The sequence below is a fragment of the Vipera ursinii genome (genome assembly GCF_947247035.1).
Source record: "Vipera ursinii genome assembly, chromosome: 2".
NCBI lineage: Eukaryota > Metazoa > Chordata > Lepidosauria > Squamata > Viperidae > Vipera > Vipera ursinii.
In genome coordinates this window covers 18,473,993-18,501,895 of record NC_139513.1, presented here as the reverse complement: position 1 = coordinate 18,501,895, position 27,903 = coordinate 18,473,993, and the positions used below count along the sequence as shown (strand labels likewise).

At 41.8% G+C, this 27,903-nt stretch overlaps 1 protein-coding gene across 1 annotated transcript; it reads left to right on the top strand.

The window, feature by feature from the left end:
• Positions 1-1,652: 1,652 nt before the first annotated feature.
• Positions 1,653-27,287, top strand: LOC310633354 (uncharacterized protein). The gene is given in 15 exon segments (XM_083351056.1): positions 1,653-2,115; positions 5,925-6,020; positions 6,945-7,163; positions 8,302-8,324; positions 9,454-9,572; positions 10,344-10,376; positions 11,945-12,338; positions 12,340-12,446; positions 15,239-15,702; positions 17,587-17,682; positions 18,269-18,499; positions 20,444-20,466; positions 21,649-21,767; positions 23,665-23,697; positions 24,848-27,287. Coding segments are annotated over 15 exon segments (2,871 nt in total). The 5' UTR covers positions 1,653-1,698; the 3' UTR covers positions 25,345-27,287.
• Positions 27,288-27,903: the final 616 nt, after the last annotated feature.

Below are 27,903 nucleotides of genomic sequence, written 5' to 3'. Positions count from 1 at the left end.
TTAATTCTTTTTATGTAGATTGTGATGAATTGACCTGCTAATAAAAAAAATCATCCTATTTTCAGCCCAGCCTTAACACTTAGGAACCAAATTATTAGCTCACAGTGTCGATTAGTGTAAAAAAAGATGCTACAGCAAGATATAGAGAAATGTTCTCAGTGACTTTACTAACTAGAATCCGGACTTTAAAGAAATAGATAATGGGATTTTGCTATACAGTACTTTCCTTTAACACATTTGATGACAAAATGTTAAATCTTCCTAGATTGAAGGTTTTCCTGCAATAGAAATATGGGATATTAAAAAGAGATTTAGATGTGAATGCTCTGTAAATTAGGCCTAGCTTCCAAGATGTAAATCTGTTTAGTAGTAGTAGTACAATAGTCGCAGTCATCTTCCTTTTTTCCTCCCTCCCTCCAACACAGAAAGATCTTTACCTGATGCCAAAATGATGCCACTGTGGGTGCTAATTTAGGGTCTCTAGGAAAGGCATTCCATAAATGAGATGCCACGGCTGAAAAGGCAAAATAAAGGAAAGGGCTTGGGAGTGTCTATATTCCCTTGGGGGGGGGACCCCGTTATGCCTAAGGAAGCCTCTCCCAAAAGCCCTTGAACAAAGGGCCTATAAGATGTTCTCCGCCCACCAGGTTCCTCTCACCCCATGGGACCCCCGTCTTAGATTGGCCTGAGACTACTAATTACTCTTTCTATCCATCTTTTTTGCCTTAAGAGACTTCATTAGTCTAACTTGAACATTTTCATCCAGCCATGCTGGTTCAGGAGTTCTGGGAGCAGAAGGCCCCAAGTCATAAAGGGGCCATGGTTCCCCACCTCTGATTTAGCAGAGTGCTTGGATCAATAATTGATTGGGGGGGGAAGAGGCAGTCCCAAGAATGTTTGTTTCTCCCTAGTTTTTAAAAACTCCCCCCCCCCATTTAACAGGATGCTGGGATCAATTCTAATTGATAGGGGGTCCGTTCCATTGGATGTTTCTTTCTCCCCAGGTTTTTCCCAATATATTTTCCTTTAGCAGGATGCTTGGAGCAATAATTGTCCGGGTCCACCCCAAGAATATTTCCTTCTCCTCGTTTTTAAAAATAATAATAATAATAATAATAATAATAATAATAATAATAATAATAATAATAATAGTAATAGTAATAGTAATAATAATAATAATAATAATAATAATAATAATAATAATAATAATAATAATAATAAGAAGAAGAAGAAGAAGAAGAAGAAGAAGTTGGAAGGGACCCTGGAGGTCATCTAGTCCAATCCCCTGCTAAGGCAGGAAACCCTATACCATTTCAGACAAATGGCTGTCCAGTCTCTTCTTAAAAACTTCCAGTGTTTTAAACCCCCCCTCCTCCCGCTATCCTTTAACAGGATGCTGGGATCAATTGTACTTGATCGGGGATCGTCCCGTGCATGTTTGCTTCTCCCCAGTTTTTAAAAGAATTTTTTTCCCCTTTAACGAGCTGATTGGGCCAATAATAATTGATCGGGAGTTTTCTTCCCTATTTTTTTTTAAAAATACTCTCTTTATCCTTGAAGTCAGCGAAGCCGACCGCAGCACCAACAATAATTCGTCTCGATTTCCCGTCTAGGCACAGCCCAAAGGCGGTCATCTGATTCGTAGGAAAAGATGCAAAACTAACTTTCTTTTTCCTTCTCTCGGCGGGAGCGACAGCGATGGCAGCAGCCGAAGCTCCCTTGCAATATTTGCTGGAAGAAGCCACCTGCTCCATCTGCCTGGACTATTTCCAGGACCCCGTGCTCATCCCGGAGTGCGGCCACAACTTCTGCCGGGGCTGCCTGACCCGCAGTTGGGGGACGTCGGAATCGGAGGCTTCCTGCCCCCAGTGCAGACAGACCTTCGGGCCCCGCAACGTCCTGCCCAACAGGCAGCTGGCGCGGCTGGTGGAAATGGCCAGGCGATGCGAAGGTCCTTTGGGCGAGGCAGGAGGGAACGTCTGCCCGAAGCACCGGGAACCCCTCAAGCTCTTTTGTAAGGATCACGAGACGCTCATCTGCGTGGTCTGCGACCGATCCAAAAAGCACAGGGGCCACTGGGTGATCCCGGCGGAGGAGGCTTTCCAGGAGTACCAGGTAGGAATCCGCCAGGAGGAATCCCTGCGGAGGGCCATCCAGTGCCAGCACTAGTTACGTTTGGAGCACACCCAGAAGAGACTTCTTCCACTTTGTATACCTCTTCAGAATAAAGAGATTCAAGTCTCTGTACCAGGAGCAAGGAAGCACAGGAAAACAAATCCCAAGGTGATGGCTCATCTACATCAATTCAGGCTAACTCACCTTCCCCTCTCCCTATTTCTTGGACCACTGAACCTTACCTTGCTCCTTTCTTGTAAGCAGTCTCCTGTATATTTAGCATGAGACATTTACTTTCTCAGTATACATAAAACACTTCTTCTATCTAGAAAACTGCTTGCATGTAAAAAATTATATAAAATAGCTACAAAATGCTAATATTAAGCTTAAGCATCATAAAATCGTAAGCACAATAAGGTCCGTTCACATTGATAAAACAATAAAATAAAAATAGGAAAATAATGGAAGGAAAAAGACGGAACGAAAATGTGAGATGCAACGGAAGAAAGAAAAAAAATGTTGACTTCCGTCTTTTTAGCACATTACAAAATAACAACATTTAAGCCTCAACTTTTTACTTTTTCACATTATAACTAGTTATTTCTATAACAACAAATTTATTTAATCAGCAAAACCAAAGCCATTCATTTTTTTCATCACAAGCACAAAATCCAGAAGTGATATCCAAATTAAAAACATAATTAAGTATATCCTCCTCTTTGAATAATACAATCAATTTAACCATTTCTGCTTTATCTTCCTTGCTGTGGAAATAATATATATTTCTATTTGCACTTAATAACGATCACCATTTATATTTTAAAAATTCACTGTAATCTTTCAGATTGTTTAAAGGGAAAAATACTTTTTCAGCCATTTTAAAGCACTAAACTTTTATTTAAAATGTTTCTAAAATCAAAGCTTTCTAATACATCTTTTTAAAAATTCCATCTTAACGTGTACTTTAAAGTTCAGTTTCAGACCAATACATTTCCAACTAACTCCAATTAACTCATTAAATTTAGATCACTCCCTCCAGTTTACCCTTATAGAATGTAAACATTCTTGTAAACATCCTTTTTAAAACTCTAAAGTTTCTTTAGGCTAATAGATCTTTTTCTCTAACTTTCTCTTAATATACTTTCAAATTCATTTTAATAATATTTTACAAACTTTAGGAATTACTTGAAAAAAAATACATTTTCAAACTTTAGATTAAGACACTCTTTCAATTACCGGTACAACTATCAGACCAATAAAAATCCATCCTAATTCCAATTGACTCATTAAGTTCAAGTCATTCCTTCCAGCTTGTCTTCATAGAATAAAATATTTTTCTTCTCTGAAATGTTTGTCAAATAATAATAATGATGATGATTAATTTAATAATTTAATTTAATATTTGCATTTGTATACCGCCCTTTCCCTGAGGACTCAGGGCGGTTTACAGGGAATTAAAATCGAAACATACAAAAGTTAAAACCAATTAAAAAAGCATTAAATTCACCCTGTAGATTAAAACCCCAGTTAAAATTTTCTCCTCAGCCTGGGCCCGAGAGCTCAAAGAGCCAGGTCTTCAGGCCCCGGCGGAATGATCGGAGGTCGGGAGCAGTCCTCAGCTCTACCGGCAGCTGGTTCCAGAGGGCAGGCGCTCCCACTGAGAAGGCCCTATCCCTGGGTGTCACCCGCCGGCAATCTCTCACCGGCGGAACCCTGAGAAGACCCTCCCTGTGGGAGCGCACTGGGCGAAGGGCGTTTGATGATGATGATGATGGTGATGATGATGTTGGAAGGGACCTTGGAGGTCATCTAGTCCAACCCCCTGCTCAGGCAGGAAACCCTATACCATTTCAGACAAATGGCTGTCGAGTGTCTTCTTAAAAATTTCCAGTGTTGGAGCATTCACCACTTCTGGAGGCAGGTTGTTCCACTGGTTAGTTGTTCTAACTGTCAGGAAGTTTCTCCTTAGTTCTAGGTTGCTTCTCTCCTTGACTAGTTTCCATCTGTTGCTTCTTGTCCTGCCTTCTGGTGCTTTGGAGAATAGCTTGACTCCCTCTTCTTTGTGGCAGCCCCTGAGATATTGGAGCACTGCTTTCATGTCACCCCTCACCCTTCTCTTCGTTAAACTACACATACCCAATTCCAGCAGCCGTTCCCTATATGTTTTAGCTCCAGTCCCACAATCATCTTTGTTGCTCTTCTCTGTACCCTTTCTAGAGTCTCAACATCTTTTTTACATCGTCGTGACCAAAACTGGATGCAGTATTCCAGGTGTGGCCTTACCAAAGCATTGTAAAGTGGTATTAGTACTTCACTTGATCTTGATTCTATCTCTCTGTTAATGCAGCCTAGCACTGTGTTGGCTTTTTTGGCAGCTGCAGCACACTGCTGGCTCATATTGAAGTGATTGTCTACTAGGACTCCAAGATCCCTCTCACAGTTACTACTATTGAGCAAGGTACCACCTATACCATACTTGTGCATTTGATTTTTCCTGCCTAAATGTAGAACCTTACTTTTTTCACCATTGAATTTCATTTTGTTAGTTAGCGCCCAGTGTTCGAGTCTGTCCAGATTCTCTTTTTCTCAAGGATTTCTCAATCTTGTTAATGTCCATGAGAAACAAGTCCCAAACTTGTTCTTTTAAAAGTTGCAGATTTTCTTGGAGCCCTTATTTTAATTGTGATGGGAGGTTTATATTTAAACTATTATAATAAAAATTGGTGTCAGGTTTATATTCCAAAATTGCAATTGACTCCTCTGCATTGTCAACTACTTGTGCAATTGCTTCAGTGTTTTTTTTAACTTTCTACCCAAATTTATATCTCTGATGTAGTTTGAGAAGTTTGTTTAAACATCTTTGGAGCATAGTCGATCTATGAACTGATGGATTTTATTTAAAGATTTTTCAAATACATCTCTAATACTTTGCTCCTCCATCTTAACTTCCTCTTTTGTCAAAGAGTAGCATTTTTAAAGTCACTTAAGAATTGCTTTCCAGTCAGAAATCATAAAAATCGGAAAGTTTTAGCCACCCACAGCAAAGCAGACCAAGCTACAAATTAGTAAAAATAATAAACTAAAACCACAGCTTTCTACCCTTAAATATTTCTCCATCAACTATTCTTTTAAAAAAGATATTCCACACTTCCTTATTTTAGCTTGCCTTCAGCAGTCATCTTCCTTGTTTGACAGTGAAGAAACTTCTAAAATGGGGCAGATCTTCAAAAAAGAATAATAGGCTATGGCTAAAGAGAGCCTCTTTTAGCTTAGTAAACATTAAAAGTGCTTAAAAATGATTAGGAAATGAAAGGCACAACACTGCCTGTTTGAAAAATAAATTCCAAAATGGCTGCTGCTTCAACAAGCTGATTGCAGCGCTCCCCCAGCTTTTGGCACACAGACTGCTTCGAAGCAAAGCTCCTGAGGCTACTTGCAGACCTTTGCTGTATCAGAACATCTTATGGGATAATTCTAGGACTTTCCCTAACCCACAGGGGTGATTTAAACTAAAGGAATGCCGGTTTCTTCTGTTGGTAGTTGAAAAAGCTACAGTCCAGGGAAAGATGCTTCAGGGATCCTTCCCTGGGCATGTTCTCAGCTGTCCATCTTTTCACCAGAAGTCACCATTACAAGTATTCCTCGACTTAGAACCATTCATTCAGTGACTGTTCAAAGTGACTGTTCAAAATTCGGATGCCTGGAAACTGCCATGTATTTATAACGGCTGTATATATCTCCTAACTAGGTCTTCCCTCAGATGTAGTTCTTTACAGAAAAAACCCTCAAAACTTGTATTTTCTTTTCAGATCAAGGTTGGGGATTGCCTGAAGGCTCGGAAGGAGGAGAAAGAAAAAATAGCTACATACAAAACCGAAACAGAGCAAACAGTGCAGGAGATGCTTGTAAGTATTGATCCAAGAGTGAGGAGCTTCTGAGTTAATAGGAAGGAGAACATTGTCTGCTATCTTTAATAATAGGCAGCCTGTTTGTAAGTAGAAGTTCTGACTTAAATGAAATTCAAGTTAAAGACAGTGTTCGGGCACAGAACCTGTTGTTAAGCTGGGGACTGTATCTTTGACTGGGATGTCACCATTGGCTGAATGAGTCACAGGTTTGTTAAGGGCACCTATGAGTCATATTTTATACAATGGGTTTGGTTTGCATAATAAATTAAATAAATAAATAAATTAATGGAGCCTTGGTGGAGCAGTGGGCTAATGCCTCCTTAAGTAACACCAGCTGCCTGCAATTAGTGCAGGTTCGCATCCCACCAGACTCAAGGTTGACTCAGCCTTCCATCCTTCCCAGGTAGGTAAAATGAGGACCCAGATTGTTGTGGGCAATAAGCTGACTTTGTAATAATGCCGCTTGGGGGGTGTATGAAAGCCCTAATAAGCAGGCATATACATAGAATGAAGGCTACTGCTAAGCACATTGATTTGTGCTTTAAATTGTAAGCCACCCTGAGTCTTCGGAGAAGGGCAGGATATAAATGGGATTAAAAAAACAACAACATATTTCATCTTACTGAAAAAAATTGTGAAATCAAAGCATTTTTCTGTCTACTTTTATGGAATCGCTGATCTCCCAAAGAAAATTTTCATGAGAGATCATTTAACCTGAGCCTTTTTTTGGTTTTTAGAAACCTTTCCCCCTATGTCTGTTGATGTCAAGAGATATTTTTTTTCTCCTTAGGAAATTCTCCCATCTCGTTTCTGGACTCTTCAGGGAATCAGTTTAGTTATTATAACAATAACCATAATTAAGTGAAATATTTAAAATGGAATAAAAATATGCCTTTTGCTTTTTCTGTCTTCTTGTTCTAGGACCTCATCAAAGAAGAGAAAAAAAATGCAGTGGCTGAATTCAGAGAACTACAACGCTGGTTAAAAAGACAGGAGAAGCTTCTGTTGTCTAGGATGGAAGAGACAGAGAAGGAGATTCTGGCGATAAAGGAGAAGGGTTTGGCCGAACTGTGCTCTCTTGACGATCTCATCCAGGAGATAGAGGAGAAGCATCAGCAGCCAGGCAGCAAACTCTTACAGGTCAGGCAGGAAGTGGAGATCATAGAGTCACAGGGCTGGAAGGGACCTTGGGAACGTGCAACCATCAAAAACACCATCAGTTGCCAAGCCGCTGAATTTTGATTATGTGACCGAGGGGATGCTGCAGCAGTTGTAAGTGTGAAAAAGTCAGGTTTTTCCAGTGGCATTGCAACTTTCAATGGTCACTAAATGAACTGTTGAAAGTCGAGGACTACCTGCAATGGTTAATATTTAATTCAGAAAAAGCAGGCCATGTGAAAAGGAAGAATTCAAAGTGCTGGTCAGTGGCCTTAATGGTTTTAAGAGTGCCTGCTGAGGGGTCCTATTACCTGTAAAAGGACTTGATGGTGGGTGTTCTTTTAATTTAATTTAATTTAATTTAATAATTTAATTTGTATACCGCCCTTCTCCCGAAGGACTCAGGGCGGTGAACAGGGCAATACATAATAAAAAACAGGATACAAAAATTAAAAAGTGATTAAACAACTATGCCCGTAGTGATTAATACATATTAAAAATTAAAACTAATTATAAAAACCCAACCCCATCCCATCAGACCAGGCTAGCTTGTTCAAAAAAGAAGGTTTTGAGATCGCGCCGGAAGGAGTGAAGGTCAGGGGCCATCTGGAGCTCAACCGGTAAGCGGTTCCATAGGTCTCCCTTCCATAGGGGTCTCCCTTCCCCTTAATCTCCAGGACAAAGAGAACCCCAAAATTGATGGCCTTCTATAAAGTTAAAACCACTTGGATTTTCCAAAGTGCCTTGATTCCAGAAGCATAAATGCTGGGAATTTTTGTATCCTATTGATGCATTGTTTTCTTTTTCAAACGTTTTTTCTTTCTTTTTGCTATGATGTTGTATTATTTATTTATCTATATTCTACAATCTTTATAATTGGGTCGGATTCAACCAGGGTATAATTCTTCAAAAACAAGAAAATAAAAATAAACAATACCTCTCTAAAATAGGTGAACTGCTGGGGAAAAAAGAGCAGTGGGATTCTTTTAAATAAAAATGGAAGTATATTTTTGTTAGCGTCTGGTTGTACATAGGTTTCCCTCATTTATTTTATGAATATATGAATTTTATTTTCTGCATAGGAAATGGCTCCTTTCAGTGATTTGTCTCTCTTTTTTAGGACATTGGAAGCATCTTGAAGAAGTAAGCTCCAGCTCCTTCTACAACACTTTTTAATATGCGGTACACAACCCTTCAGCATAGAACAAAGTGGAAGTAGCACAAAACCCAGATTTGCAAACTTTGCCTCTGTAATAGATAACACTGCTGATTTGGGTTCCCTTGCAACTAGTACAGATAGTCCTCGGCTTACGACAACAATGGGGACTGGAATCTCTTTCGCTATGCAATGTGGTGATTAAGTGAGTGATCATGTGGCAGCGCCCAACTTTACAACCTTTTTCTGCCATATTTTTTAAATCATGTGGTTGATTAAGCAGATTATATGGTTGTTAAGAAAATTTGGATTCTTCCACCAACTTGTTGCAACCCAGCTGGAAAGAAACATAATCATATGACCCTGGGATGCTACAACTAGTGTAAATACATACCAGTTGCCAAACACCCAAATTGTGATTACGAAGACATTGTGGCAGATGTTAGGTGCGAAAAGGGTTGTAAATCACTTTTTTGAGAGCCGTTACAACTAATAATGATGATATTGATGATGATGATGAAGAAGAAGTTGGTGGAGCAGTAGGCTAATGCCTTGGTGGAGCAGTAGGCTAATGCCTCCTTAAGTAACACCAGCTGCCTGCAATTAGTGCAGGTTCGCATCCCACCAGGCTCAAGGTTGACTCAGCCTTCCATCCTTCCCAGGTAGGTAAAATGAGGACCCAGATTGTTGGGGGCAATAAGCTGACTTTGTAATAATGCTGCTTGGGGGGGGGGGGGAAAGCCCTAATAAGCAGGCATATACATAGAATGAAGGCTATTGCTAAGCAGATTGATTTGTGCTTCTTAGATTGTAAGCCGCCCTGAGTCTTCGGAGAAGGGCGGGATATAAATGGGATTAAAAAAAAAGTTGGAAGGGACCTTGGAGGTCTTCTAGTCCAACCCCTTGCTCAAGCAGGAAACCCTATACCATTTCACACAAATGGCTGTCCAGTCTCTTATTAAAGTGTTGGTTGCTAACAAATAATCATAAATAGAGGATTCCATGTAACTCTATTCATCTCTATTAAATTTCATGGCATGGCATTACTTTTAACCCATAAAAGATCAATTTGAATGTTATACCCATCTTCTAGTCAATGTTGTTTTGCTCTGCCAGGTACCAGGCAAAGAAAACATTTGAGAATCCAGTGGATTTACTTCTAGAGCCAAAGTGGACAATCTGGGACTACAATGATATCACCGTGCTTCTGAAAAGCGCCATGAAAAAATTGAGAGGTAACAAAAAAAGAAATGAATTTTCCGTGTGAAAAAATGACAAAGGTTTCCCCTCATCCCAGTCCTCCCACAGTGGCCAGTTCATCTTCAGCCAATGAAGAGCCACACAGGTGTTTTGAGAAACGCTGAGGTGTTTGGGATACTTCACATTCCAATCTGAGCATGCGTGGCCTTGAGTGCTGGCAGAAACTGGTCTTTGTCAAGCTGTCATCCCCCCTCCCTATTTCCCATCACATCCCCATATTGTATATCTTTATTGTCCATTTGTTCTCCCCGTGCCCCCTCTCCCCTTAGTCTTTGATGGCAGGATGCCACTGAGGCACCAAGCTGAAAACTGACACCTTTTCTTTTCCGAAGGTTGTTGAGAAAATCACTGCAGTTAAGTGAATCATATGGTTGTTAAGCTATAAATACGTAAGTACATGAGGGTTGCCAAGTGCCCGAATTTTGATCACATGACTGCTGCAGTGGTCATTAAGTGTGAGAACTGGTCATAAGTCACTTTTTTCAGTGCCATTGTAACTTTGAATGATCACTAAATTAGCGGTTGTAAGTTGAGGACTACCTGTACATGGAATATATAGTAGAATATATTTATATCTGGTAGAATATACATAAACAAACAGCTATGACATTCTGGCTTGTGGCTTTCCTTATTCCTGATTTCCTGATTTGAGTCCAAGGAAGGGAAACCAGGGTATCTCTAGGGAGGCCCTTCTGTTGCTCCATTTCCAGTGAGGAGATGCTGAATCCCTCCCTTTTCTTCCCCAGATACTCTGGAAAGTGGACTTCACCTCCAGGAAGGTAAATATGAGTTTTAAGAATCTCAGTCGCTTGCTATTTTAAGCTGTGATGCCAGTAATGTTAAGAGAAATAAGAGAATGTTAAGAGAAAAGTAACAACGAAAAAAGTATAGGATTAGATAACTTAAAGCAGAGGTCCCCAACCTTTTGGACACCAGGGACTGGTTCCGTGGAGAGAGGCTTTTCCACGGACTGGAGGTTGAATGGTTTTGTGTGCTGCCTGCATCCCATGGATGGGGCTTTGCTTCTTTGTGCGGACTGGTTGCTAGCATGCCATGGCCCGGTACGGGTTCACGGATCGGGGGTTGGGGACCCCTGCCTTAAAGACTATGAAGCTCCAGTAAATGTAACCTAGATCATTGAAGTCAATTTTTGTGTAGAATGAAATATCTAGGCGAATGGGAAAATATGGATGGGTACTGCAAGGAACATAGAATCCTCTTGATTTCACTTGGTCTTTGGGAGCAGAAAAATTAGGTCCTGGAGTCAAAGGTGGAGCACCTGGGGTCAAAGTTGGAGCACTAGGGTGAGCCAACAAATTGATGAAAGCAGAGGTTTCCTGTGCAAGAGCCTCTCCTTTTGTACGTTCCTGTGATATCCTGATGCTTGGAGAAAAAAGGGCAAAGGTTCCTGATGTTCCATCATGTACCCCAAGTCACTTCTGGGGTATTCCTCTGACTCTGCCGGTTCACATTTGAAACATGCAGCCTCTTGCTCTGCCTGATCTTCTGTATTAAAGCTCCAGGTAGAGTCCGTGTTTCCACCTTGGCCCTCCCAGGAACTCACTGAATGCAAAGCCAACCACTCTTCACTCTCAACCCCATTACTGTCATCTGCAAGGTGGTAGCTAGAGTGTGATGTGCAGGGTTGCTGGAAGAGGTGAAGCACTATGAAGCGTTGGAAATGTTCTAGGCCAGGGGTCTCCAAACTTGCCAACTGTAAGACTTATGGACTTCAATTCCCAGAATTCCTGAGTCCGCATGGTCCAACTGGAGGAGGATCAGCTGAGTGACAGCCGCATGGGAGACTTGGATGGGGGAATAGATCAGCCAAGCCAAGAGATGAACAGCTGAGCAGCAGAGCTGTAGAGCGATCAGCTGAATGTTGGCCAGCTTGGAGACTTGGCAGTCACATAGGAGCCTCGGCTGGCAGAATCTACCAGTGGAGCCAAGTGATGAACAGCTGAGGGGCGGAGCCAAGAGCAGGATAGCTAATCCACAGATCCTGAGTGGGTGCAGCTGAGTTGCATCTGGAGGGGAGGCAGATGGACTGACAGTTGGCGAAGGCAACCTGAGTAAGTGGGAGTAGAAGGCCAGAGGCCAGAGGGATGCTGAACAGGCCAGCAGTGAACAGAGGACGGAACTAAGACAGTGGGAGAGCTAAGTGCTTACAGAAAATGGGGCAGAGCAGGTAGCTGGACACTAGTAGCCCCATCAGGGGAATTCTGGGAGTTGAAGTCCACAAGTCTTACAGTTGCCAAAGAGGCTATAGGGTTGAACTCCTGGGGTCAAGACAAAAAACCAAGCCTGCAACTGATGTTCTTGTTCTTCCTTCACTTCCCCCATACAGTGAATGTAATTCTGGATCCAGAAATAGCCCATCCGGACCGTCCTGACATCTCCGAAGATCGAAACAGCATCAAAGGAGTTAAGCCAGTTAAAGCAATATATCCTGCCGCAAACCGGAAGAGATTTGAATATAATCCTTATGTCCTTGGCTGTCAGAGGTTCTCAACAGGGAGACATTTTTGGGAAGTTATTGTAGGAGATGTAGCAGGATGGGGTGTAGGGGTTGCCAACAAGCCATTGAACGTAACAAATGTTGATTTGCAAACCAGACACTGGCAGATTGGGTTATGGGAAGGGACATACATGGCCATCTCTCCGTCAGTATACTCTGAACTGGTCCTGAGTGAGGAACCCATGAGGATCCGCATTTCTCTCAACTGTGAAGGGGGACAAGTGAACTTTTGATGCCAGGACAGCAGCTCTGCTCTATACATTTTCGGACGCTTCCTTGTGTGGAGAGACCCTTCTGCCCTCTTTCTATTTGTGTGATGGCATCTGCATGACATTCCCCTAAAAGAGGGGACATCCATAGACAAAACTTCAGAAAAATTCCTATAAAAATTCCTATTCTCTGAACGCCTTTAAAGCAGACTCCTTAGATTTTTGTTAATAACGTACATTTTCCTTTAGTGTTCTATGCCACCCTGATTTTCTTCTCGTTAGTTGGCCTTGTAAATGAAAGGAATGTGTCAATCAGTCAATTAGTCTATAAAGGAATAACCTGATCATCATTTCTATTTGTCTGGATAAAAAAATGAAGTGTCCTAGGAGCTTTATAGGCTTTAGCATCATGTATTCAGGTGTATTAGTATTAAAGGTACCTTTACAGTTAAACCTGTAAATCATGATTTTAAATGTCTGCCTCAGTTCTCCATACCATCATACTTTTTTGTTTACTGTTAGTTGCAATCAATGATTGTGTAGGTGTCCATAATTTGGTATATTCTGTAATCTTTCCCTTCTTTTTACTTTACCCCCCTTTTTTGTTTCCTTTTAAATAACACATAATTGTCATAATCCAACAAACCCTAGCAGGGCTTCAGCAAGAATTAGACCTATTATAAGCTTTACGGCCTCATAGCCTGTTTTTTGACAAATCCTACAACTGCTTCTGACTTTGATTGTCAGAGTGCCCAAGCAGTTTTCTTGGTACTATGATGGTAATTTGCCATAGTCTTTATCTGGAAGATTTAAAGCTTGTTTTATTTATAGCCACAGGTCCAAGAATGCTAGTCAAACATTATCATCAGATAAACAGAGACAAAGAAGAAGAAATAAAAATTAACCACCATGATAAATTCAAACATAAGTGCTTTTGAATGGTGATCACAACTCAGAAAAATTGTTAGGAACAGAATTATTAGCTCAGTTATCGTAAAGAAGGATACTACAGCAAGATACAGAGAAACGATTTCAGTTATTTTATTAGCTAGAATAGGGACTTTAAAAAAATCAGATAATAGATATTGCTATACAGTACATCTCTTTAACACACTAGACGATAAAGTGTTAAATCTTTTTAGACTGAAAGTTTTCCTGCAACAGAAATACAAGATATTAAAAAGAGATTTAGATGTGAATGTTCTGTAAATTAGGCCTAATTTCCAGGCCCTAAATCCGTTAAGCAGTACTATAAGCAGGGTTGTGAAACTGCCGGCGGTGGGTTGTTTTCATCATACCAAAGCCGCGCCCACCCCATTGCCGGCAATGCAAAGAGCCGCGATACGTTGTGACACATCACGTGACGTGGTGAGTTTGACACCTGTGTACCACAGTAATCTTGTCCTTTCCTTCTTCCCTCCCTCCTTCCAACATAGCAAGATCTTTACCTGGTGCCAAAATGATGCCACTGTGGATGCCAATTTAGGGTCTCTGGGAAGGGCATTCCATAAATGAGACGCCACGGCTGAAAAGGCAAAATAAAGGAAGGGGCTTGGGAGTGTCCATGGCCCCTCCAAGACCCCGTTGTGACTAAGTGTAGTGTATGCTGTTAAGCACACACGGAAATGCCAGCACAGCAGGGGGCTGGACAGCTCCAGGCTATAACCGCTTTGGCGGGAAAGCCTGAATAGAGCGAGTCGTTGACAGCCCCAGGGCATGGTCAGCTTTGGCGGGAAGCCAGGGTTTAAATCCATTGGCCACCTGCACTGGCGGGAAGCCCAGGTTCAAATCTATTGGTCACCATTCACCTGGGCAGGTATAAGAGACGCCAGGTAAACCCCTTTGCCCAGCTTCATTCACGATCCAAATAAAGAAGTAATACCCAGCTCAAGTGTCCATCTCTCTGTGCGACCACGCGACATTGCACTAAGGAAGCCTCTCCCAAAAGCCCTTGAACAAAGGGACTATAAGATGTTCTCCACCCACCAGGTTCCCCTCACTCCATGGGACCCCCGTCTTAGATTGGCCTGAGATTACTAATTACTCTTTCTATCCCATCTTTTGCCTTAAGGGACCTCACTGGTCTAAGTTGAAGATTTTCATCCAGCCATGCTGGCTCAGGAGTTCTGGGAGTTGAAGTCCACAAGTCAGAAAGGGACCGCAGTTCCCCACCTCTACTTTAGCAGAATGCTTGGATTTATAATTGATCGTGGAGGGGGGCGGGTGTCCCAAGAATGTTTGCGTCTCCCCAGTTTTAAAAAACTCCCCCCCCCCGTTTAACAGGATACTGGGATCAATTCTAATTGATAGGGGGTCCGTTCCACGGATGTTTCTTCCCCCCCCCAGGTTTTTCCCAATATATTTTCCTTTAGCAGGATGCTTGGAGCAATAATTGTCGGGCTCCGCCCCAAGAATATTTCCTTCTCTCCGTTTTTTTAACCCCCCCTCCTCTAACAGGATACTGGGATCAATTCTAATTGATAGGGGGTCCGTTCCACGGATGTTTCTTTCTCCCCAGGTTCTTCCCAATATATTTTCCTTTAGCAGGATGCTTGGAGCAATAATTGTCGGGGTCCGCCCCAAGAATATTTCCTTCTCCCCGTTTTTTTTTAAACCCCCCCTCCCACCCACCCGTCCTTTAACAGGATGCTGGGATCAATTGTACTTGATTGGGGATCCGTCCCGTGCATGTTTGCTTCTCTCCTGTTTTTAAAAGAATTTTTTTCCCCTTTAGCGAGCTGATCGGGCCAATAATAATTGATCTGGAGTTCGCTGCTTCCCAGTTGTTGTTTTTTTTTTAAAATAAATACTCTCTTTTTCCTTTAAGAAGTCAGCGCAGCTGACCGCAACACCGACAATAATTCATCTCGGTTTCCCCCTTGGACCCGCCCAAAGGCGACCACCTGATTCGCAGGAAAAGACGCCAAACTAACTTTGTTTTTCCCTTTTCTCTCTCGTGCGGAAGAAACGGCGATGGCGGGTGCAGCGCCCTTGCTGGAAGAAGCCATATGCTCCATCTGCCTGGATTATTTCCAGGACCCCGTGCTCATCCCGGAGTGCGGCCACAACTTCTGCCGGGGCTGCCTGACCCGCAGTTGGGGGACGTCGGAATCGGAGGCTTCCTGCCCTCAGTGCAGACAGACCTTCGGGCCCCGCAACGTCCTGCCCAACAGGCAGCTGGCGCGGCTGGTGGAAGAGGCCGGGCGGTGCGGGGGTTGTTGTGGCGAGGAAGGAGGGAGCTTTTGCCCGAAGCATCGGGAACCCCTCAAGCTCTTTTGCAAGGACCACGAGACCCTCATCTGCTTGGTCTGCGACCGATCCAATGAGCACAGGGGCCACTGGGTGATCCCGGCGGAGGAGGCTTTCCAGGAGTACCAGGTAGGAATCAGCCAAGAGGGCCATCCAGATCCTTGGCCTTCCAGGCAATCCTTGGACCAATTTACTAGCTGCCTCTGTTGTTTGCAAACCGGGTTTAGCCTGGCACAGATGGCAGTCAGAACCAGACAGGTTCAAGGAAGTTTTAATGAAATACTTCCGCCAAAGTGTCTCAGCAGCTGAAGGAGCCAAGTCCCCAAAGGATATACAAATTTTATTACAGTTATGATTCAGGAAGTTAACAGCCTAAGAATCACTCATTGCTTTCTTGACATATGATTTCTTGTCCTGCCCTACTTTAACCTTTATAGTACAGTGCATAGTTATGCTGATGAGCTTTCTTAGCAAAAGGGTATGTGTTTTATTATTATAAGAAGTTACCAATGTTTACCTCTATGTGCCTTAGCTACAGGGCTTTTTCTCTCATAGAACGCTCAGAACGGAGTTCCGGCACGTTTTTTGGATGGAACCTTGTAGGGTAGGCAAGGCGGGTTGTATGACATGTGTGAGTTCCGGTACCTTTTTCTTTTACAAAAAAAGCACTGCTTAGCTAGCATCCTTCTAACAGAGTCATTCTAACTTTCTTGTAACTTTCCTGTTTTTAGGCAATAGTGTCCCACCATTGGTTACTGGCCTTATTACACTCATCTGCAACTTTCTGCCTTGGCAATTCCTTTAACAAACTTCTCTAATTCCAAACTGAGACCTTCACCTCTTGCTTTTTCCCCTGTGCCTCCAATTTTTTGAAGACAGATTTATACTGTAGTCCTCGACTTACAACCATTTGTTTAGTGACCGTTCAAAGTTACAACAGCTTTGAAAGAGGTGACTTGTTACCGTTTTTCACACGAGTAATGTAGCATCCCTGTGGTCAGTGATCAAAATTCGGATGCTTGGGAACTGGCATGTATTTATGATGGCTGCAGTGTCCTGGGATCAGGTGATCACCATTTGCGACTTTCTGACAAGCAAAGTCAATGTGGAAACCAGATTCGCTTTACAGCCATGTTACTAAGTTAACAACTGCAGTGATTCACTTGACAACTGTGGCAAGAAAGGTTGTAAAGTGGGACAAAACTTCACTTAATTGTCTTGCTTACCAACGGAAATTGCCTGTAGGGAGAAATAGACACCCTTTGCCAGCTCAGTTTCCACCATTTGCTGTAGAGCAGACATGTCAAACACAAGGCCTGGGGGCCAGATCCGGCCCGTGAAGTGGTTTCATGTGGCCCGCGAAGCTGTCCTGGAAACAGTGAAAGAACGGCCCCTACTGCCTTGGCCCTGACCCAGAGACCCTCCTTCTACCAGAGACCCTCAGATCTGTCCCACTCCTGCCCAGGCCCCCATAGGCACCCTTGATGCGAATGATGTAGAGCTGGCCATGCCCACCCAGTAGGCCATAAACACTCTAGCCATGCCCACCCAATAGGCCACACCCACCCTGGCCATACTCACCCGGCCCCCTGAGGGCAACCGCAATGCTAATGCGGCCCTCAATGAAATTGAGTTTGACACCCCTGCTGTAGAGCAAGATCATCCTAGAGTCCTCCACAGTCTTTGAGTGCAGACCCTGAAAAACACTCCTGGTGGGTCAGGCCGAAGCCATCCCAGCTCAAGCTTTTGTTTCTCAGTGATGCTTCTCTGGTGACTCGACTTAGAACAATTCGTTTAGTGACTGTTGGAAGTTACGACGGCAATGGGAAAAGTGGATTCCGACCGTTTTTCACACTTATGGTCATTGCAGCATCCCTGTGGCTATATGATCAAAATTTGGACATTTGGCAACTGCCATGCATTTATAACAGTTACATATATCTTCTAACTGTGTCTTTCCTCCGATGTAATTTTTTACAGAAAAGAAACTAAAAACTTGTATTTTCTCTTCAGATCAAAGTTGGGAATTGCCTGAAGGTCCCAAAGAAGGAGAAAGAAAAAATAGCTACATACAAAACAGACACTGAGCAAAGAGTTCAGGAGATGCTTGTAAGTATTGATCCAACGGTGAGGAGCTTCTTAGTTAATAGGAAGGAAAATAGCATCTGCCATCTTTAATACCTGTAAGAGGCAGCCTGTTGGTACGTGCAAGTTCTGACTTAAATAAAATACAAGTTGAAGACTGTGTTAGGGCACAGAAGCTGTTCTGAACCTGGGGTTGTATCTTTGACTGGAATGTCACCATTGGCTGAACGAGTCACAGTTCGGTTAACGGGTACCTATCCCACAAACCTTGTTTTATACAGTGGGTTTCATCTTATTGAAAAAAAATGTGAACTCAAAACATTTCTCTCTCTACTTTTTTGGAATCCCTGATTGCCAAGGAAATTTTCCTGTGAGATCATTTAAATTGGAGCCTTTTTTGGTTTTTGGAAACCTTTCCCTCTGTGCTTGTTAATGTCAAAAGGATTTCTTTCTTTTTTTTGTGTCCCTAAGAAATTCTCCCATCTCATTACTGGACACTTCAGGGAATCCATCTAATTATTATAATAATTAAAATTAAAGTAAATATAATTAAGTAAGTATAATTAAAATTAAAAAAATGCCTTTTGCTTTTTCTGTCTTCTTGTTCTAGGACCTCATCGAAAAACAGAAACAAAATGTAGTGGCTGAATTCAGAGAACTACAACTCTGGTTAGAAGGACAGGAGAAGCTTCTGTTGGCTAGAATGGAAGAGACGGAGAAGGAGATTATGGCTATAAAGGAGGAAGGTTTGGCCAAGTACATGGAGGAACTGTGCTGTCTTGACAATCTCATCCAGGAGATAGAAGAGAAGCATCAGCAGCCAGCCAGCAAACTCTTACAGGTCAGGCAGGAAGTGGAGATCATAGATTCACAGGGTAGAAGGGACCTTGGAGGTCTTCTAGTCCAATGCTTTGTCTTTATACCATCCTGAAGAAATAATTGTCCAAACTATTATTGGAAGCCTCCAGTGATGGAGCACCCACAACTTGGGTAGGCAGGCTGTTCCACTGATTAATTATTCTCATTGTCAGGAAATTCTTATTTCTAGGTTGGATCTCCTTCTGATGAGCTTCCATCCTTTGCCCTCAGGACAAGAGTAAATAGATGCCCCTTTCCTTATGACAGCCCTTCAAGTATTGGAAGATGGCTGTCGTGTCTCTTTGTTAAGCTAAGTATACCGAGTTCCCTTAGCCATTCATTGTACGGTTTGGCTTCCAGAGCCCTTATCATCTTTATTGCTCCTCTCTGCATTCTTTATAGGGCCTCAGCATCTTTTTTGTATCACGGTGTATGGAGCGTTATATAGAGTTTTGTACCCATGATGAAATTGAATGCCCTGCTTTAGTCCCACCACAGAATACTCTTTTTGCCTCTTTTCTTTTTTGGTTTTCCATAAATTTTATTGAAATTATAATAAGTGAAAAGTACAAATGAAAATAAAGAAAATAGGGGAATGGAGAAGAATAAGAAGGGGAAAGAAGTGTAGGACAAAAGGGAAAGGGAAAAAATTGTCTTTCGACTTTTTTCAGTGAAGTAAAATACAAAATAAAATTATAGCCTCAACTTTTTACTTTTACGTATTTAGTAAATTACTAGCCACGTCTATAAAAACAGATTAGCTTAATAAGCAAAATGAAGAGTTCACTTTTTCTATTTTGAGCACAAATTCCAAAAGCAGAAACAAAGGTTGATATCTAATTAAAACATTCAATTTTGTCATTTTATTTCTAGCTCCGTCACTTTTTCCAACCATTCTTCTGTCGTGGAGATTGATATATCTTTCTGTGCAAGTAGGATTCCGGCTGCACTCAAGATGTACAGTAACAAAGTTCAAAATCTTTTTTCAACTCCTTATTTAGTAATCTTTTTACTCTTTCAGTGGAAACTAAACTGGAAGATATGAAGATATGGGGTCGTACAGTTATGATCACAGCTGAGCACGAAATTTCTGTTGCTAAGTGAAACAGTGGTTAAGTGAATTTTGCCCCATTTTATGACCTTAGCACTGCTGTTAAGTGAATCATTGCAGTAGTTAAGTTAGTAACATGGTTGTTAAGTGGATTTGCCTTCCCCATTGACTTTGCTTTTCACAAGGTCCCAAATGGTGTTCATGCAATCCCCGGGACACTGCAACCGTCATAAATATGAATCAGTTGCCAAGTGGCTGAATTTTGATCGTGATGATGGAGATGCTGCAACAGTCTTAAGTGTGAAAAATGGTCATAAGTCTTGTATTTTCCAAAGTGCCTTGATTCTGGCGGAAGCATAAATGCAGGGCAATTGTTTTTATTCTATTGATGCATCATTTCCTCAAGGATTCTATACTGTCATACGGATATGCCTGGGATTCGCAGGGGGAGATACACACACACACATACACCTCGTGTGTGTGTGTGTGTGTGTATTTAATAAATTTAAAAACGAATCCCATGTGTAGACATTTGAAGTTAGTAAAAATAAAAACGATGAACTCTGGGATATAAGAGAAAATTCTTCCTTATTGCTGAGCTTTCATCAACAAGCTGTTGACATCATCAGAGCAAGGGCTGAATGATAAGGGAGTCAGTACATACACTTCTATGGCAGTTACAACGGTCAAATTATTGAATGTGGATGTGGCCTGTTCATGACAAGCTTGCTCGTTTATAATTACAGTGGTTCCGGCTTTGCTGGAAAAGGCTGGTCTCTGGTTGATTTTTAAAAGTCGCGCCCGACACACACACACACACACACACATTCTGCATAGGAATGGCTCCTTTCAGTGCTTTGTCTCTTTTTTTTTTAGGACATTGGAAGCATCTTGAAGAAGTAAGTGAATTCACCCTTCTCTTTGCAATGTCAGAGACAGGCAGCTCCTGCAGCACTTCCTATTTTGGAAAGTTCTGTTTGTATTTTGCAGTAATTTGATTTAAAGATAATGTACTGTAATTCAGGGCTTTGTAGATATTTCCTCAGACAACCTCAACACAACTTAATTAGCAATATTTGGTATGGTGAATTATTATCGTTCATCACATACTCAGCCAGATGTGTAGATTGAATTTGGCATTTTTATCCACCTATTGTGCCCTTCCAAAAAGATACAGATGTTTATTGGTTTTAAAGGTATCATTGTAGGATGTAAGTTGTTCCAAGTAATGCAACTACCATAAATACATGCTAGGTGTCAAGCCTCCAAATTGTGATTACAGGGACACTGTGACAGATGTTAAGTGTGAAAATGGTTTTAAGTCATTTTTTTGAGAGCCGTTGTTACTGGTTGCCAACAAATAGTAATAAATTGAGTATTACTTGTAACTGCATTTCTCTTTATTCCATTTCATTGGATTACTTTTAATCCATCAGTGTCCGTTTGAATGTTACATCCATCTTCTAGACTAATTACCTACCTCACCTTATTTAGCCATTTTCAAATTTGGTAAGGTAGAATCCATTTTTTTTGTCCAAAAGGTCCACAATTTTAAAGAGGAAGGAGCCCCAAATTGAAACTTATATTAGATCTGTCACTTAGCTTGATGAGGGTGGATGAGTGCAGTTCTGGGTCAGGATCCACTGGGCTGCCCAGCCCATATTTGAATAGCTAACGAGAAAAATGTTTCCAGCCTATGAAACAGACCTCTTTTCAGGCAACAGTGCTGATTTATTAGCAGCTTAACAGGTGCTAAGGAGCCAAAGATGAAGTAACACAAGAAAATGACAATCAGTGACTTAATAGCTGCCCATCAACACCCTACTTAACAACTAAAAGCCACACACAACCAGGCACCAGGTAAATACAATGCATAAAACAGCCCAGTACTCACATTCTGGAGAGAGCGAGCAATTCCCTGAGAATGGGCTCCATTCCAAAAGCTTGGAAGAATAAACCTCTGGTCCTGGTGATTGACTCAGACTGGATCCTGTAGCTAGCCAACCCTCAAGCACCATCTGATGTTTTAGAAAGCTGCTTCTGTTGGGAGGATGATAAACAATCTTCTTTTGTCTTGCCAGATACCAGACAAAGAAAAGATATGAGAATCCGGTGGATTTATTTCTAGAGCCGAAGTGGACAATCTGGGATTACAGTGATATGGCAGTGCTTCTGAAAAGCGCCATGAAAAAATTTACAGGTAAAAAACAGCTGCCAAGATTTTACGTTGGATGACATTTTGATCCCATAGCATCCAAGAGAGATTCTGGGTCAATGTCACCTGGATCAAAGAGGGATTGATTTCAGGATCAGTGGAGGAGACACCTTCATTTCTCTGGGGAAAGGCCTTGTGTCTTGGCACCAGGGGACAGAATAGGAGCTTTCTGGTCTCTCTCATTAAAGATGTGCTAGCTAAAAATGGGAACCATAGGTGACCATTTATTCTTTATTTCCTAAATCCATATACACTGATCAGTGGGGAAGCAGAACACACTTCCACTAAAAATAATGGAATATACATAGTTCTTGGCTTAGAGTTACAATTGAGCCCAACATTTCTGTTGCAAGGCAAGGCAATTGTTAAGTGAGTTCTGCCCCATTTTACGAAGTGTTTTGCCACAGTTGTTAAGACAATCACTGCAGGCAAGTGAATCATGTGGTTGTTAAGCGAATCTGGCTTCCCCCATTGACTTTGCTTGTCAGACGCTCCCCAGGAAGTTTGCAGATGACAATCCCAGAACCATGGGATGGCGCAACTATTGTGAAGAAATGTCGGTTGCCAAGTGCCCGAATTTTGATCACGTGACCATGGGGATGCTATAACTGGTCATAAGTCACTTTTGTTAATGCTGCTGTAACTTTGAATGGTCACTAAATGAATAGTTGTAAGTTGAGAATTACCTGTATATGGAATATGTAGTTGAATATATTCTACTATACACACACACACATATATACACATACATACATATATATATATGTGTGTGTGTGTGTAAATTTTTTTTTGGCTTGCTAACAAAGAATAAAGGGAGACCAATATGATCATTTCAAACTTATTTGTTCTCATCAGTCAGCCATACCCTTCTGAGATTCGAACCTGGGCCGACTGCGTCTTAAGCAGTTGTTTTAACCCCTAGGCCACAGGCTCTCTCTCTCTCTTTGTTAGCTGAGAAGCAAGGAAGATATGTGTTAAATGTTTGTTAAGCATTCAGAATACACTTGCTTAGTCCCAGACACGGGACAAATCTTATTTCCTGTTTCAGCCTAGCACAAGGCCATCTACAGGCAGTAGCCACAGCAGTGGCAGCTCATATTTGTGTAATTTTTTTTTTGGCTGCATCTTAAGCAGTTAAAACAACTGCTTAAGACGCAGTCAGCCCAGGTTCGAATTGCAGAAGGGTATGGCTGACTGATGAGAACAAATAAGTTTGAAATGATCATATCGGTCTCCCTTTATTCTTTGTTAGCAAGCCAAAAAATTTATATATATATATATATATATATATATATATATATATATATATATATATATATATATATATATATATATATATATATATATACGCGATGGCTCAGTGGATTAGGACGCTGAGCTTGTTGATCAGAAGGTCGGCAGTTTGGCGGGTCGAATCCCGAGTGCCGCGTAACAGAGTGAGCGCCTGTTACTCGTCCCAGCTTCTGCCAACCTAGCAGTTCGAAAGCACGTAAAAATGCAAGTAGAAAAATAGGGACCACTAGGGTGGGAAGGTAACAGCGTTCCATGCGCCTTTGGTGTCTAGTCATGCCGGCCACATGACCACAGAGATGTCCTCGGACAAGTGCTGGCTCTTCGGCTTTGAAACGGAGATGAGCACCGGCCCCTAGAGTCGGAAACGACTAGCACGCATGTGCGGGGGAACCTTTACCTTTACCTTATATATATATATATATACACACATACACATATGTACACACACATATACATACATACATACATACATACATATATACTTACATACATACATACATAGACACCAATGACATTCTGGATTGTAGCTTTCCTTCTGTTGCTCCAATTCCAGTGATGAGATGTTGAATCCTTCCGTTTTCTTCCCCAGATACTCTGATAACTGGACTTCAACTACGGAAAGGTAAATACTAATTATAAGCAGCTTTATTCCTTGCTATTTTAAACACTGATAGCAGTAACTTTAAGAAAAACATAATATAGTAACAAAGAAAAAAGTATCTGATTACATACCTTAAAGACTATGAAGGTACTATAAATTATAATCTAGAAAATTGTAGTCAGCCTTGATGTAGAATGAAATATCTGGACAAATGGGAAAATATGGGCTGTGACTGAAAGGAACATAGAATCCTTTTGATTTTACTGCCCGACTATAAGTTGGTGAGCAACCAGGTCTTTGGGAGCACAGAAATTAGGTCTTTTGGGTCAAAGCAAATAGCAAAGTTGGAGCACTACAGTTTTCTCCACCTTATGGGCCATCAAAATGATGAAAGCAGAGGTTTCCTGTGCAAGAGACTCCCTTTTGTACATGCTTGTGACATCCTGATGCTCATAAAGCAGAGGTGTCCAGCTTCTTGGCCATGGCCCACTACTGGCCTGTGGCCCATTTGGAACTGGGCTGTGCACGTAGTGGGTGAATGCATGCAGCTCCACTTGCCTGAGTGCTGAATGCGTGTGCCCATTGCTTGCACAAACAGCTGTGCACATTTGCACTTGTGCCTACCGCTTGGACAGAACCATCCCCTTTCCCTCCCCCCATTGGACCACCAAGCCGGAAAGGCTTGGGACCACTGTAGAAAAAGTGCAGAGCTTCCTCACATTCCATCATGTGTCCAAGTTACCTCTGGGGACCCCTCTGATTCTGGCAGTTCAGAATTGAAACACGGCAGCCTCTTGCTGTGCCTGAACCTCTAGATTAAAGCTCCAGGTGGGGTCCCTGTTCCCACCTTGGCCCTCCCAGGAACTCACTGAAGATAAAACCTTCTTTGTCTTCATCCCAACCCCATTCTGCTCCCCTACAAGATGGAGGCTAAAGAAAATTGGGCAGGGATGCTAGAAGGGGTGAAGCACTGTGAAGGGATGGAAGGACTAGGCAATGCTTAGATGCCATTTAAAAAAGCAATGAATATTCCAATCCTGGAGGGGTTGCTTGGAAGCTGAACTCGTTTCAGAGAGGAGGTCTTAGGGTTGATATCTTGGGGGCCAAGACACGAATCAGGCCTGCAAGCTGAAGCTCTTGTTCCTCTCCTTCCTTCCCTTCTCCCTTACAGTGAATGTAATTCTGGATCCAGACACAGCCCATCCTGACCTCCTTGATGTCTCTGAAGATCAAAAAAGCGTCAAAAGTGTTGATCCTGTTCGACATCGCAAGAGACTTGAATATAAACCTTATGTCCTTGGCTTTCAGAGGTTCTCAACAGGGAGACATTTCTGGGAAGTTACTGTAGGAAATACAGCAGGATGGAGTGTAGGGGTTGCCAAGAAGCCGTTGAACGAAACAAGTGTTGGTAAGCAGATCATTCCCTGGCATTTTGGGAAATGGCGAGGGACATACAGGATCTTCTCTCCATCAATACGTTCTGAAGTGGTCCTGACTGAGGCGCCCACAAGGATCCGCATCTCTCTCAACTGCGAAGGGGGACAAGTGAGCTTTTTTGATGCCAGGACTGCAGCTCTGCTCTGTAGATTGTTGGATGCTTCCTTGGTTGGAGAGACCCTTCTGCCCTCTTTCTATTTGCACAAAGATGCCGCCCTGACCCTCCCCTAAAAGAGGGTCAAAAGACAAAACTTTGGGGAAAAAATCCCTATTTGCCAAGTGGTGGTTTTCGAAAGCCGTTACTTAGCTTCTGGCTACTACACTTTCCTTCAGTGTTCTATGCCACATTCAGCTGCTTGTAGTTAAGTGGCCTTTTAAATTAAAAAAAAGGGTCAGTCAATTAATCTATAAAGGGATAATCTGACCATCATTTTTATTTGTCTGGATAAAAAAAAATGAGGTGTCCTAGGTGTCCTTTATAGGCTTTAGCATCATGTGTTCAGGTGTATCAGTATTAAAGGTACCGTATTTTCCGGCGTATAAGATGACTGGGCGTATAAGACGACCCCCTACATTTCCTGTTAAATTATAGGGTTTGGGCTATACTCGCCGTATAAGACTACCCCTCTTCCAACGCACACCAAATAAAAATTAAAAAACATCAGATTTGATTTTAATATGGTAATTTTAATTCAAATGCTTATGACATGCAGGTGCTTAGTAGGAAAACTGTCACTTATAAACATAAGGCTGTTTGTGATCAAACATGTAAACATAAAACAGTGCAAGTGGATAATAATAATAATAATAATAATAATAATAATAATAATAATAATAATAATAATAATAATAATAATAATAAGTCGTTGGAAGGGACCTTGGAGGTCATCTAGTCCAACCCCCTGCTCAGGCAGGAAACCCTATACCATTTCAGGCAAATGGCTGTCCAGTCTCTTCTTAAAAACTTCCAGTGTTGGAGCATTCACCACTTCTGGAGGCAGGTTTTTCACTTTTCCTAATTCACTCTAAAGCTTTCCCTGCGCAGAGCCTTAAGTAACAATACCAGCTGCCTGCAATTAGTGCACGTTCGCATCCCACCAGGCTCAAGGTTGACTCAACTTTCCATCCTTCCAAGGTAGGTAAAATGAGGACCCAGATTGTTGGGGGCAATAAGCTGACTTTGTAATAATGCTGCTTGTGTGTGTGTGTGTGTGTGTGAAAGCCCTAATAAACAGGCATATACACAGAATGAAGGCTATTGCTAAGCACATTGATTTGTGCTTTAAATTGTAAGCCACCCTGAGTCTTCGGAGAAGGGCAGGATATAAATGGGATTTAAAAAAAAATACCAAATGGGAGATCCGCTCCAGGTTTTCCAGCCAGCCCGCCCAGTTCCTGAGTCAAATGTGTCCTTAGAGCTAAGCCGCTGCTCTGGCTGCTGCCTTCCCCACCTGCCTTTCAAGTTGGGATATACTACAGCTGCAACTTTAGAAGGAAAGATGCCCAGACCCCAGCCTGTAAAAAATCACAGACTGCAGCTTCTTCTCCAATTGGTCCCGCTTTCCCTGCGCAGACTAAATGGGAGATCCGCTCCAGGTTTTCCCGCCAGCCCTTTCCCTAAATTTTCAGCACCTGCGTATAAGATGACCCCTGACTTTTGAGAAGATTTTCATGGGTTAAAAAGTAGTCTTATACGCCGGAAACTACGGTACTTTACAGCTAAACCTACACGATTTTATATGTCTGTCACAGCTCTCCATCTCATTTATGGATCATGCTTGTTTTTTTAATGTTAGTTGAAATCAATGATTTTGTACGTTTCTGAAACTTGGTATTTTCTGTAATCTTTCCCTTCTTTTTTGCTTTCCTTGTCCCTTTTTTTGTTTCCTTTTAAATAACACATAATTGTCATAATCCTAACAAACCCACGCCGGGCTTCAGCAAGTAAATAAAACTACACTCAATAAAACTTTACATTCTCATAGGTTTATTTTGTTTTTGTTTTTAAAATCCTAGTACTGTTTCTATCTTTTTATACCACAACAATTAACTACAATAATCAGATTACTGATTGTCAGAATGATTCTAATTTTATAGGTGTCTCATGGATTTTAATTCATGGATTGTAATTCCTTCTTTTGCAGTATTATGTAAATAAATTTATTGTTACCTTATTTTATTCTGCCAATATGAGATTTTATTTCTATTTCAGAGGGACTATTGGTTTCATGCTGTTTGAAATCAAATAAATCAGTGATTATTCAGTGTAATACAAAGAAACAGAAGACAGTAGCTAAGAACAAAACATACCATATGCTATCAAGATAGGAGATGTGAGGGCTACTGTACGTGCACTCAATGTGTCACCTGGCTCTAGCCAAAATTCCAATCGAATTGTTAATAGAATTGTAAAAATGAAATACATTATTAAATAAATACATTGAATAAATCCACTTCATGGATTACTGCCTTGTCGTGGTGAAGGGGCTTGCGTAATTCAATGAAGCTATGAGCTGTGCCGTGCAGGGCCACCCAAGATGGACAGGTCATAGCAGAGAGTTCTGACAAAACGTGATCCACTGGAGAAGGAAATGGCAACCCACTCCAGTATCTTTGCCATGAAAACCCTATGGACAGTACCAAAAGGCAAAATAATATGACGCTGGAAGATGAGCCCCTTAGGTCAGAAGGTGTCCAATATGCTACTGGGGAAGAGCAGAGGGCTAGTACTAGTAGCGCCAGAAAGAATGAAGCAACTGGACCAAAGCCGAAAGGACGCTCAGCTGTGGA